The sequence below is a fragment of the Bubalus bubalis genome, chromosome 12 (assembly GCF_019923935.1).
Source record: "Bubalus bubalis isolate 160015118507 breed Murrah chromosome 12, NDDB_SH_1, whole genome shotgun sequence".
NCBI lineage: Eukaryota > Metazoa > Chordata > Mammalia > Artiodactyla > Bovidae > Bubalus > Bubalus bubalis.
Window position 1 is genome coordinate 45,121,186 of NC_059168.1, and position 12,311 is coordinate 45,133,496.

At 51.4% G+C, this 12,311-nt stretch overlaps 1 protein-coding gene across 2 annotated transcripts in view; it reads left to right on the forward strand.

Moving 5' to 3' along the window:
• Window positions 1-12,311, forward strand: part of ST6GAL2 (ST6 beta-galactoside alpha-2,6-sialyltransferase 2) — a 58,856-nt gene that overhangs the window by 20,264 nt on the left and 26,281 nt on the right. For both annotated transcript variants that reach the window (XM_006055972.4, XM_006055971.4), the window contains exon 2: window positions 7,629-8,535. In XM_006055972.4, the coding sequence (XP_006056034.1) occupies window positions 7,677-8,535 (859 nt within the window). In that variant the 5' untranslated portion in view covers window positions 7,629-7,676. The remainder of the gene's footprint in view (window positions 1-7,628; window positions 8,536-12,311) is intronic.

The following is a 12,311-nucleotide window of genomic DNA, read 5'->3' on the forward strand; positions in this document are numbered from 1 at the left end:
CATAACATTGAACAGAGTTCCCTCTGCTGTACAGTAGGTCCTTGTTGCTTATCTATTTTAAATCCAGCAAGTCTCTGCCTTTTCAACCATTTTCCATCTGCTCTGCTGCCAGAGGACAGACCTTGAACTGCTGAGGAAGATGGTCCCAATGAGAGGTCATGTCCCTGTCCATCTGGGTATCCCACCACTCCTGGTCGCCCGTGTGCGTACCAGACAGCCAGGCTCACCCCCCTGGCCAGAAGGGACTGAGCCCCGCCCCCAACTCCACTCTGTCCCTCACGGTCCGCCTCTGGTCCCCTCCTCTTGGAAGCAACCAGGATGACTTCAATCCCAGTCTCTCCTCTGTCCACTCACCCATCTTGGGACAGCGAAGGTAGTCAGAATCATCACTTTGTCTTCCTACTGAGAGAGCAAACCCCCTGGGATCAGGGACCTCTACACCTGGAGCTCCTCCGAAAGTGTTGGGAGCTGGCCTCCCCTTCTGATGGGCAGAATTCATGTGGTTGGCCAGCCGGGCAAGGCTCTCCAGTGGCTGCCAGCTCAGAGCCCTGTAGATTCTGTGAACATAAAAAAGGATGTTAGGGGAAACAGGATTTTAGGGGACCACATGATCCCACCATTGCAGGGACCTAGGCTAGAATTCAGCATGGTATTTGTGGCAGAGGGGGGAAAAAATTTCATTAAAATTTTAAGCAAGGTGCACCATCCCCAGCTTTGAGATATAATAGAAAAAGATGGGACTCTGGAATGGTGTAGAGGAAGGGAACCATTCAGAGCCAAATGAGATTAATAATGTTTGTAAAGAGTTTGTTGGAGAAGGCGATGGCATTACCACTCCAGTACTCTTGCCTGGAAAATCCCATGGACGGAGGAGCCTGGTGGGCTGCAGTCCATGGGGTCACTGAGGGTCAGACATGACTGAGTGACTTCCCTTTCACTTTTCACTTTCATGCATTGGAGAAGGAAATGGCAACCCACTCCAGCGTTCTTGCCTGGAGAATCCCAGGGAAAAGGGAGCCTGGTGGGCTGCCATTTATGGGGTCACACAGAGTTGGACACGACTGAAGTGACTTAGCAAAAAGGAGTTTGTTATAAACATTGTGTGTGTTCAGTCACTCAGTTGTGTCCAACTCTTTGCAGCCCCATGGACTGTAGCCCGCCAGGCTCCTTTGTCCATGGGATTTCCCAGGTAAGAATACTGGAGTTGGTAAAACTGAAAATGAAGAATTAAAATGAGAGTATAGATACAGTGGTTTGTGGGGGCACCTGCTGATAGCAGCGAGTGATGCTGGTCTGGTCCACCCCCCTGACATCTGCTGTTCATAATCCACCCTGCCCCCGCCTGACCTAACATGACCCCACGACACGGGTCTCCTTTGCTGGGAACCGCTCATAGGACGTCAAATGGCTCACGCTTTTCCGCTCTGACATTGCCCCAGCCGCCACATTTTGCCCTGAGAGGAAGCCTGGTGCTAAGGTTTGTTTTGCCCAGCGAGCGCCCTCCGTGGTCCAGCCCCGGTAGCATCCTTCCTCCCATCCGGGACTGCCGCACCCTTTTGAGGGCCTGGGGTCACTGACCAGAAGCCACCAGCAGTGGGGTGCCCTTCCCTCTGAGGATGAATTGCCCTCCTGCTGGTTAAGAGACAGAGAAGGGGTTCTCCTCCCACCAGGAGTTCTGCTCGACCTGGCTGACCTTTTCCTTTCTATTCTTCCGACATTAGCCTACGAATGGGCTGAAATGGATAGAGGATGCCAAAAGGAGTGGACTGTTACTGGCCTTGAGGATTCCTCACATTTATAAACAATGAAAAACAAAAGCAGGTCCTCTGTGAAGGGAAGGCCTCCAGGGCAGCCCCCTCCTGTGCTTGGCAGGCTGAGTGTTTCCTTGAAGATGTGATGATAGCTAATTTTAGAAAAATGATTCTTGAAAGAAAATGACTCCTGAAGGCTATTAAGATGCTTGAGTGCCTCACTGTAGCTCATACACTACATCTTCTTTATTATTATCTCAGTGTTAAAACAAATACTTAGGTTTTAGACAACACACACACACAAAAAAGGGCACAAGAGTTTCTTAAACCAAGAGAAAACCTGGCCGAATGGCAGTTGGGGCAGACACATCCATGAATGTGTGTGTTAAAAAAAAAAAGGAAAAGAAAAGACACTCTCCATTCAAGAAAACCAGCAATCAAGCTTGTCAACCTCAGGGAGTAGGTAGGACAGTATTCAAGAAGCAAAGCCCAGAACTAACTTTTCTTTCGTTGTTGTCATTGTTTAATCACTGAGTTGTGTCCTACTCTTGCGACCCCATGGACTGTAGCCCGCCAGGCTTCTCTGTCCATGGGATTCTCCGGGCAAGAATACTGGAGTAGTTGCCATTTCCTTCTCCAGGAGATTTTCCTGACCCAGGGATCAAACCCACATCTCCTACATTTGTAGGTGGGTTCTTTACCACTGAGCCACCAGGGAAGCCCTAATTTCTCTTTAGCCTTAATAAGATGGTATTAACCCTCAGCTCCCTCCATGCTGGAGAATCCCATGGACTGAGGAGCTTGGTGGGCCACAGTCCATAGAGTTACAAAGAGCTGGACACGACTGAAGTGACTGAGCACAAATGTACGCAATCCTCAGCTGCATCGTGGTGTTGGTCTGTGCCGGTGCTTACATTGCATAATTTCATCGGACAACTTATCACAAATTGTGCCTTTTTGAGAATGTGATTTCTTTCTGAATGACTTGAAGGAGCATTTGAATACTCTGTGCTCTTGAGGAACATCCATGCAGAAATGGGACTCATTTCTCTGAGAATTAGTATATAAGATTTGGGCATCAGAATTCCACAGCAGGTAGAAGCATCAAAATGATTTCTTGCGGTGGGTCACTTTTTTGTTTTGTCTCTAATCCTTGTCCATATGTTACGTTTCCTAGAAGCTTGGCTACAAAGGCGACAGAAAGTAGGCAAAAGGTGAGAACAAAGAAAATTGGTTGAAATAGGCAGAGAGCACCCAATTGGAACTTATACCCTAGCACGGCCAGGTGCTGATGTTGGAATCCTAAAAGGAAAAGAGAGAAATCCACACAGCACAGGCCATGCTTCTTACCTGGCCAGCAGGACCTCAACAGCCTCAGTCAAAGACACCATCCCAGAAAAGGCTGCATGTGCTCCATCAAGGAACCCCTTTTTGTCACCGCCTGGGGACCGATGATTTGTATGATGAGCCTCTATTTGTATGTCCCTGGTGCCATTCATGTCCCCCTGCTGCTGATGAAATAGATCAGTGAGTTACAGACACTATCCATTTGAGCTGTATCATCATAGCATTTCAGGTGTACTATACTAATGGGGGAAAAATGTTTTTTCTATCATTTATCCAACATTTCTTCCTATTAGGCCATGTGCTCAGTTGCTCAGTCATGTCCAAGTCTTTGCGACCCCTGTGGACTATAGCCCGCCAGGCTTCTCTGTCCATGGGTTTCTCCAGGCAAGAATACTGGGGTAGGTTGCCATTTTCTATTCCATTTTCTATTCGACCCCTGACCCAGGGGGTCGAACCCACATCTCCTGCATTGGCAGGCGGACTGTTTACCACTGAGCCACCCGGGAAACCCTATTAGGCTGTATGGTTATTTTAAGGCAAAAACTGATCCAGGCTCTGCCTCTGACAGCATCCTCCACCTCTGTGTCCTGGATCTTTGCACAAGTACCAATAACTGGGACCATGACACATGTAATGATTTCTGCAGCCTGTTGCTGGCAGAGGATCTGCACCTCCTTGAGATTTCATCATTTTGGAGGACGTTTCCTTAACTGGCAGCAGAGATTTGCAGTGACAGAGGCTGCAGGCACAGCTGCAGTTTATTAACAGCTGAAGCCTCACCCAGAGCGGAGGCAGCGAACCCATGCCTTCAGGTTATTACCAAGCATCAGGCGCGGAAGTCTCACCTGATGAGAAGTCATCCTGTACCTTGGGATGATGTTCGTTTCTCCACGTCCAAGGCCTCACAGACCTGCCCTTCCACCTCCCAGAGACCTGTGGAGGGAACCCCACATCCCCCAGGGTCCTGGCCCCTTACAGCTCCGTCCATCCTGCAGGGCTTCTCCTTTCCTCCTTTTGAGTCCCCAGACATCCTCTCATCACATCCCTCCCTTTCACATCTCTCACCTCCCCCCCTTTCACATCTCTCACTTCCCCATGAAGGAAAGGGTTTCTCGAGTCTTCTGCTGGGGGTCAGGCATATCCATATAAAGCAGGCTGTGCATGTGATGCCCTGAGTGTGCCGTGGGATGTGGCAGGTCCCCTGCCAGCTCAGTTCCCATGGCCTCCTGACCCTGCTGAATGGAGGCAGCTGGGTGTTGTGCTGGCCCCCAGCTCCTCCTCAGGAAGTCAAGGCTTTGCCAACCCCAGCCCTGTGCACACCCCTCACTTTGACTCTGAAGCGAATGCTGAAATAAGAAGCCTCTGTTTCCTATTCTTTAGTGACCTGCCAGGATTAGCTCAAAGCTATTCCCAGTGCAGCCAGCAGTAATGAGGATTTCCAGCCAGGAGCAGAAAGACTGCCTTTTAAATTAGCTACTACTGCCTTACTGTAGTACAAAGAATTGGTCTTTGTCCCAGGTCTAGAAATGGAGCTTCTAAAACCGTTGGAATCTCCTGAGTTATAAGAGGGTCTTTGTTGTGCTAAAGAGGTGAGTCTTGGTGAACCTTCCAGGATGGGGGCAATCACCAGAAAGACCAATCCAGTGATGAGATGGTGGGGGCTTTGGGCCAGCCTGACCTCTCTGGAGGTGGGAAGGCAACTGGAGTTTGAATTCAGTCACACAGCCAAGTATTCAGTCAGTGATGTCCACCTAGTGAAACCCCAACTAAACTTGGGTCAGGGCTCAGTGGAGCTTTGTGATTGGTCAACACATTCATGTCCCTCATGTGACATTCCTAGACCCCAGGTATAGAGAGCCTGGAACCTCTGCCCTTGGGACTACCCCCACCCAGCCCTCAAGCTCTGTGTATCCCTTTCCCAGAGACTGTGATCACTGGTGTATATTAATATTAGTGCTTTCCTGAGTTCTGCCGGTCTCTTTAGCAAATCTTCAAACTTAAGGGAGCCCCCAGATCAGTAGCCAAACTGCCAGAAGTGCAAGTGGCCTGGGGAGCCCACTCCAGGCTGGTGTCTCAAGTGGGGCCATCGCGTGGGACTGAGTCTTTTCCCCGTGGGGGCCCTGCTAGCTGTGGTGGTTGGTGTCAGAGCAATGCGGCATGGAGCTCAGCTGGAGGAAACACAGAATAACTGTTATTAAGGGTAATTTTGTGATTGCTAATAGAAATGTTGAGATCCTGGAAACAGCTTTTCGATCATCAGTCTGGGGCATCACAGTTTGAAGCACGGGCTCCTGAGTGGACAGGTTTTGGAAGATCATTTAGCAGTTTCTGCTCAGTGTGGTCCCCAGGCAGTGTCTGTCTGGGGACGCTGCTCGTTGGCTGTCCCTCACGAGTTATGGACAGAACTTGGTGGTGAGCCCTGAGAGCTTTTCCAGTACCAGGACATTGCCGAGACAGTCAGGAATGAAAATGTGTATTCAGAGTCCCACAGTTTGGCGTATTTAGAATAGACAGCCTCATCTGGTACCATCAGATGGAGTCAGAATTTAGCATTAAAAGTGTAAGCAGGTGGCTTTTTTGGTGTTGTCTACTGCGTGCTATCTCTGTGGCTTTGGGCAAGTTACTTAACCTCTCCGGGCTTCAACCCCCTCCTCTATAAAATGGACATAGCAGTGTTTCCTACTTACTAGGCACTGTGCTAAGTTGCTTCAGTCATGTCCAACTCTGTGCAACCCCATGGACTGTAGCCCCCCAGCCTCTTCTGTCCATGGAATTTTCCAGGCAAGAATACTGGAGTGGGCTGCCATTTCCTCCTCCAGGGGCTCTTCCCAACCCAGGGATTGAACCTGCATCTCTTACGTCTCCTTCATTGGCAGGTGGATTCTTTACCACTAGTGCCACCTGGGAAGCCTGACTAGGTGCTGGGAAGACCAAATAAGATAACAAAGGAAACATGTTAAGTGAGCACAGAGTCTGAGAGAGAGCAAGTTAACTGCTGGCACTATTTCTTGTACATTTGTTCGCTGGCATGAGTGTGTCTGGCTTGGTGAGACCATGCTCTGTGTGTGGGTTTGATGTGTGGCTGCGAAGGAAATCTACAGCCTTGCTTTGATGTGTCAAGCAGACAGCAGCTTTTAAGAAGCCACAACTTAAAAAACACTTCAGTGAATGTTGCTCTTCACATAATCCCTCTGAGAGGCTGGACTTGTCTCAAGGGTGCATGACTGTTAAGGCATCTGGGGAACTTCTCATCTGGCTTTTCTAGCAGAGCCTGTTCCAATGATCGTTTCTGATGTAACGAATCAGCTGCAGACCTGTGGCTCAGAAGAGCAACTTCTATCACTTTAAACCAGTGTCTTTATCATACCTGGTTCTGAGGGCTAACTGGCTCCACTGGGTTCCCGCTTGGGGTCTTACATGCAGCTGCTGCCAGAGGCTGGACAGAACTAGAATCATCTGAACGTTCCACTGGGCTGGAGTCCAGGATGGTAGTGGGCTGGGACAACTGGACACCCAGGGCTCAGCTGGGCATCTCTCAGTCCATGGAGAGATGTCTGCTTCTGCTGGTGATTATTTCCTCCCTCGTGAGCATTTTAAAGGCAGGACATGGAAGCTGCTGGACCTGAGCCTGGTAACTGGTCAGAGCACTCCCCCTGCTCAAATGGGAGGGACCCAGACCCACCTCTCCATGGGAAGAGAGCGAAGGACCCATGTCTATCTGTAATCAGCTACAGGGCCATAAGGCGTGTGGGTTTCTCACCCTAGCACATCATTTTTTCCACAAGAGACTCTGTGTAGCTTCCTCAGGTGATCACACTGACCTAGGGATCGCGCACTTGGTTTCAGTTCTTATCTAAGTAAACCCCTTGCCCTCGCATGAAAACCTCATCTGCTCCCATCTCCTCATCTGCTCCCTTATTTAAAATTTCAACATTTGTCCATTTTACTCTATCAGAGGCTGGTGGTGAGAGTGAACATCTGGGGGTGTTTTGAGGTCCACAGACACCCTAACATAACCTTCCCCTGCAGCCTCAGTGGCTGGGCCATCACTTACTAGGGACCATCGGGGCACTGTGGGGAAGCTTCCCTTAGAAGCACTTGGCCCTTTGTTGTACAGGATCTGAGCACTGAGCCAGTGTTCTGACGGGAGAGGGCGACCCGGACTGAGCCCTGCTGCCAGCTTCACTAAACTGAAATCTGGAACCAGCTGTGGGGAGGGGTCGGGGAAGGGGGGCAGGGGGGGAGAATTAAGCAGTCGTGGTGGTGGGCAGGCAGACACATCACCAAGGTGCCTTGGGTAGTTCATGGTACACCGAGCTCACCTCCCTTCTCCCAAGACCCTGGGTTGAGGGGATGTGACTTCTTGTTCTGTAGGCATCCAGAGTGGGGGGCATATGAGCGCTGAATTTAGCCGGAGCTCCAGGCCATCCTGGTTTCTGATGCTCCTTCCAACCGCCCCAAGAGACCCTCTAGGATGGACTGTCCCCAGCGCTTTCATGCGTGGCTCACTGTGACACCCTCTGTTTTCAGGTCCAGGTCGCCACCTCAGGACACAAGCGCTGACCCTGTGGACCTGCCATGAAACCGCACCTGAAGCAATGGAGACAAGGAATGCTCTGCGGGGTGTTTGCGTGGGGGCTCCTCTTTGTGGTGATCTTCCTCTACTTCACCGACAGCAGCCCAGCCAAGCCCGCGCCCAGCTCCTTCTCCTTCCTGGAGACTCGGAGGCTGCTGCCCGCACAAGGGAGGCAGCGGGCCATCATGGGGGCCTCAGAGGGCCTGCCCGAGGGCGCGGACTCGCGGCGGGGGTCTCCCCGGGGACTCCCATCCGGCCCCCTGCGGACATGGGCCGGAGATGGCTTTGAACGTGAACAAGAGTTTCTTTCGGCCCAGACAGGGAGAACGTCCCTAAGCGCTTTTCCCCCGGAGGACTCCGCTCCGGGCACGTCGGGGCGCCTCTCCCCTGGGGACCCAGGCCCGGAGGGGGCTCGGCCGCCACGCGCAGCCCCCGGACGGCGGGCAAAGCGAGGGCCACGGAGGCAAAGCCTGAGCGCGCGGGGCGAGGACGGGGAGCGGCTGTACTCGTCCATGTCCCGGGCCCTGCTGCGACGGCTCTGGAAGGGCGACGCGTCGGCGCGCATGCTGCACCCGCGTCTGCAGAAGGCCATGGGTGCCTACCTGCGCGCCAACAAGCACGGCGTGCGCTTCCGGGGGCGCCGCGCATCCGGGCGGAGCCGCACAGAGCTTCTGTGCGCGTTGCGGGGCCGCGTGCAGGTGCGCACCCTGGACGGCACTGAGCCGCCCTTCTCGGCACTCGGCTGGCGCGCACTGGTCCCTCCGGTGCCACTCAGCCGGCTGCTCCCGCGCGGGCTCCGGACCTGCGCCGTGGTCACGTCGGCAGGCGCCATCCTCAACTCATCTCTGGGCGAGGAGATAGGTGGGTCCCCGAAGCCACCCGACCCCCACCCCCAGGGCGGCCAGTCTGACACTGTGTTTCTGGAGAGTCTTGGGTCTTCTTTCCCTGGGACCAAATGAACCCAGGTGGATCCAGCAGAGGTCTCCTTTTATTGTTGTTTACTCGCTAAGTCATATCCGACTCTTTCCGACCCCATGGACTGCAGGCCACCAGGCTCCTCTGTCCATGGGATTCGCCAAGCAAGAATACTGGAATAGGTATTCTTACTGGAATACTGGAATGGGTAGTCATTCTCTTCTCCAGGGATCGAACCTGCATCTCCTGTGTCTCCTGCATTGCTGTAGAGAGAAAGGTTAATTTTAAGGCCTCCTCCCTGCCCTTGTGGGAACTGGGAAACCTGAAGGCCACTGGACAGGCAGATAGGCTGTCTGGAAATGCATGTAAGGGTTGTTGTTGCAGCCTGGAGCCCCAAATTTGTGGGGCATGCTGGCGGCAGGCAACTGAGGAGGGTTCCCACATCTAGATGCAGTTACTCTTCTCAAGAAACTGCAGTCTAGTTTCAGGCCCTCGACACCCCCAGTGACCAGCCCAGCCAGCTGCAGCACCAGTGATCCGGTAGCTCCTCCACTCCTTAGGCAGACACGCGGCCCCTCCTCTGGGCAGGTTTCTGTACCAGGTGCCAAGAAATCAAGTGCCTACTGGACGCAGCCTTGGCCTCGAGGCCAGATGTAAAACCACGCCCCTGTAACTCCTCACGGTGGACGGTGTTAGCTCAGCCCCCCTGGACGCAATCTGCAGGGGTCACTGCCCACTGGACAGAAAGGAGTCATCGCCATCTCTGGGGCCTGGGCATTTTCCATGTCCTCTAGGAGTGGCTGATGCCCCATCACCAGGCTGCACAGCCCAGACCCACTCCCACAGGGTCTCGGCAATGAAGCTGAATCTGAAATTTTTAACAAGTTAAAAAAAAACAAAGCTCAGGCCTGGGCTTGCAGCCTGGAGCCCCAGTGTCCCTGTGCTGACATTAAGCAGGCTCATAATCACGTTGTCCGAGTGTCACAGAAACTTGCTGCCAGAGCTGAGCAGAGCGGCTGCTTCCAATTAGGACGGAGCTCTGGCTCAGGGGCCCCTGGGGTGAAGTAAAGCCACACTTCCCTCTGGTTCCCAGGACATGATTAATCACGGAAGGAGGAATTTAACCAGCATGCTTTAAAGCAGGCGCCGACTTGCTCTTGGTTTTTTTTATTTTTGCTTTGTTTTAAGCCCCACTGCCTCCTACCTGTGTGTTTGCATTGCTTTCATCCATCAGGCAGAATTCCCTCACTCTTTATTCGGGCGCAAATATCCCCAACCAGAGTCTTGTAAATTGTCTTCTATTTGACCAGAGTCTTATAAATTCTTTTCTGTTCAGAATTCAGAAGAGAGTGTGAATGGCACTGGGAATTCCATGTTTCTGGGGAACACGATGTGTCAGTTATATCTTTCTTAGTTTCTGGAAACCAGATTTAATTGACAGCATCTGCGCTCACACAAAGGTTCATGTTTAGAATCATAGAAAGGTACGTGAAGAACCAACACTTGGAAATTGTTTAAAATTCTCTATTGTTTTGCTTCATTTCCTTTGAATCCAGTTTGGTATCTGCCTTTTTAAGAGTATATAATATAGCACAATTCCATTTGTAAAGACAAGAAAGAAGCCTTTCATTTTCATAAGCTGGCATCTCAGCATCGGCACTCATGATGCCCAGTGCTGACATGAACTGAATGTACACACACTTATCAATACACGGTTGTTAGCTCCTCTCTTGATGAGAACAAAGTCACAGAGCCAGTTTCTTCAGGAAGCTTGGAATTGGGCATGCTGTGTGTTAGTGGCTCATACTGTCTGACTCTCTGCAGCCCCACGGACTGTAGCCCACCAGGCTTCCTTGTCCATGGAATTCACCAGGCAAGAATATAAGAGTGGATAACCGTTCTCTTATCCAGGGGAGCTTCCTGACCCAGGGATTGAACCCGCGTCTCCCTCATTGCAGGCAGATTCTCTACCATCTGAGCCATGCTGTACTGTTTAACTAAACTCATCTTAACCCCTAAGCATCTATTGTACTTGTGAATTGGCTAAGTGAAGATCAGAAGACTTGCAGGAGGTTCTGGTCTTATGAGGGCAGAGCTAGAAAATCTCCCTGGGCCCCCTCCCCAAGGGAACCAGGGATGCCTCAGGGTTGCCTCAGCAGCTCCCTCTTCTGGCTGCTGCGGCGCCACGGTGTTTCCCCAATTCTGTTGCACTGAGGCTACCTTGTCATTGTTTTTGAGAACAGTGTAGCAGCTGTAAACACCTCCACTTTGAATATGTTACTGAAAAGCAAACTGAACTGTTTTGGAAACATGGAACACTCATTGCTAGAGTCGTGAGATGATCTTTTTTCACCTGTTCTGTAAATAATAATTATTTGTGAGCTCACTAGCAGCCATCCTGGGGAAGCACGCTCTAGACAAGACACGTCTGCCCTAAGCTAACAGGCATCGCCTGGAATGCGAGATCAAGTCTGTTCCTTGAAACTCAGATTCCGGCCAGCATGTGGGAAATGGGAGGATGGAGAGAAGCCTTGCAGGGAGGGGATGTCTTCCTGGGTGAACTTGAAATTTGGCATCCTATTACCATTGCTTAAAAAAGCAAGAGAGCAGTCATATAGTCATTCAACAACCATGGTCCCCAACTCTTCACCAGCCACTGTGCTCACCACTAGTGATGGAAAGATGGATGAGGCCCAGCCCTAACCCTCAAATCTTCTGCTGTCTGGTGGGAAAGACAGACTATAAAGAGACACTTCTGGTATCGCAATTAGGACAGAGAGACACATAGACAGGGAAGAAATGAACTTGGAATCTGGCCACCCCTTGAGGGTTGATGTCTAAGGAGGTAAATCCAGGCTGAAGGCCAGCAGAGCAGGTGGATGAGAAAAACAGTTTGGTGTGGGAGAGCACAAGGGGCTGGGGGTGGAGAGCCAATAGATAAGCTGGACCAGTGGCAGGTCAGCCCCATGCTCTCATATGTCATTCTCCAGAAGTTAGACTTCACATAATGATCATAATAGTAGGTACCACATATAGCTGGATGGCATCATCTGCTTAATGGATATGAGTCTGAGCAAACTCTGAGAGATAGTGAAGGACAGGGAAGCCTGGAGAGCTGCAGTCCATGGGGCTACAAAGAGTTGGACACAACTTAGTGACTGAACAACAGCAATGTATAGGGTCTTCCCTGTTACTGCAGAGAAGTTCCCATCCTCCATGCTTTTATGTGTTAACCAGCCTTGTGATGCCAAGTGACAGACAAGATAATTCCCATTTTGTAGATAAAGGAAACCAATGCACCTAGAGACACAGAGGGTGGAGCCGGGTTTGAACTCCAGTCTGGGTCTCAGAAACTCCGACTCCATCCCTGGCTTCCTGGTGCAGAGCTCTGAAATCTTAAAGCGGAGGAATGATGGATCAGGGTCTCATTAGGGAAAGATTGATCCAGAGCCAAGATTGGAGCGAGCACATTGTGAAAGTCACAATGAGGTGAGAAAGACCTGAGTGGCAGGTTTGGGAGGAAGAAGAACTGTCTTCTTGGCAGGCTGTTCCCCAGAGACTGGGGCGTGGGCTCCCTCTACAGATTCCTGCCCTCAGGAAGGGTTGTGGGCTCTGGGAATGCAGCGACTGGGGCTGGGTCTGGATTTCATGCTGCTGCGCCTTCTGTCCGGCTGCTCCCTGCAGGGTTTTCATCTTCCTCAGTGATGCGCTGAGCCTGGCTC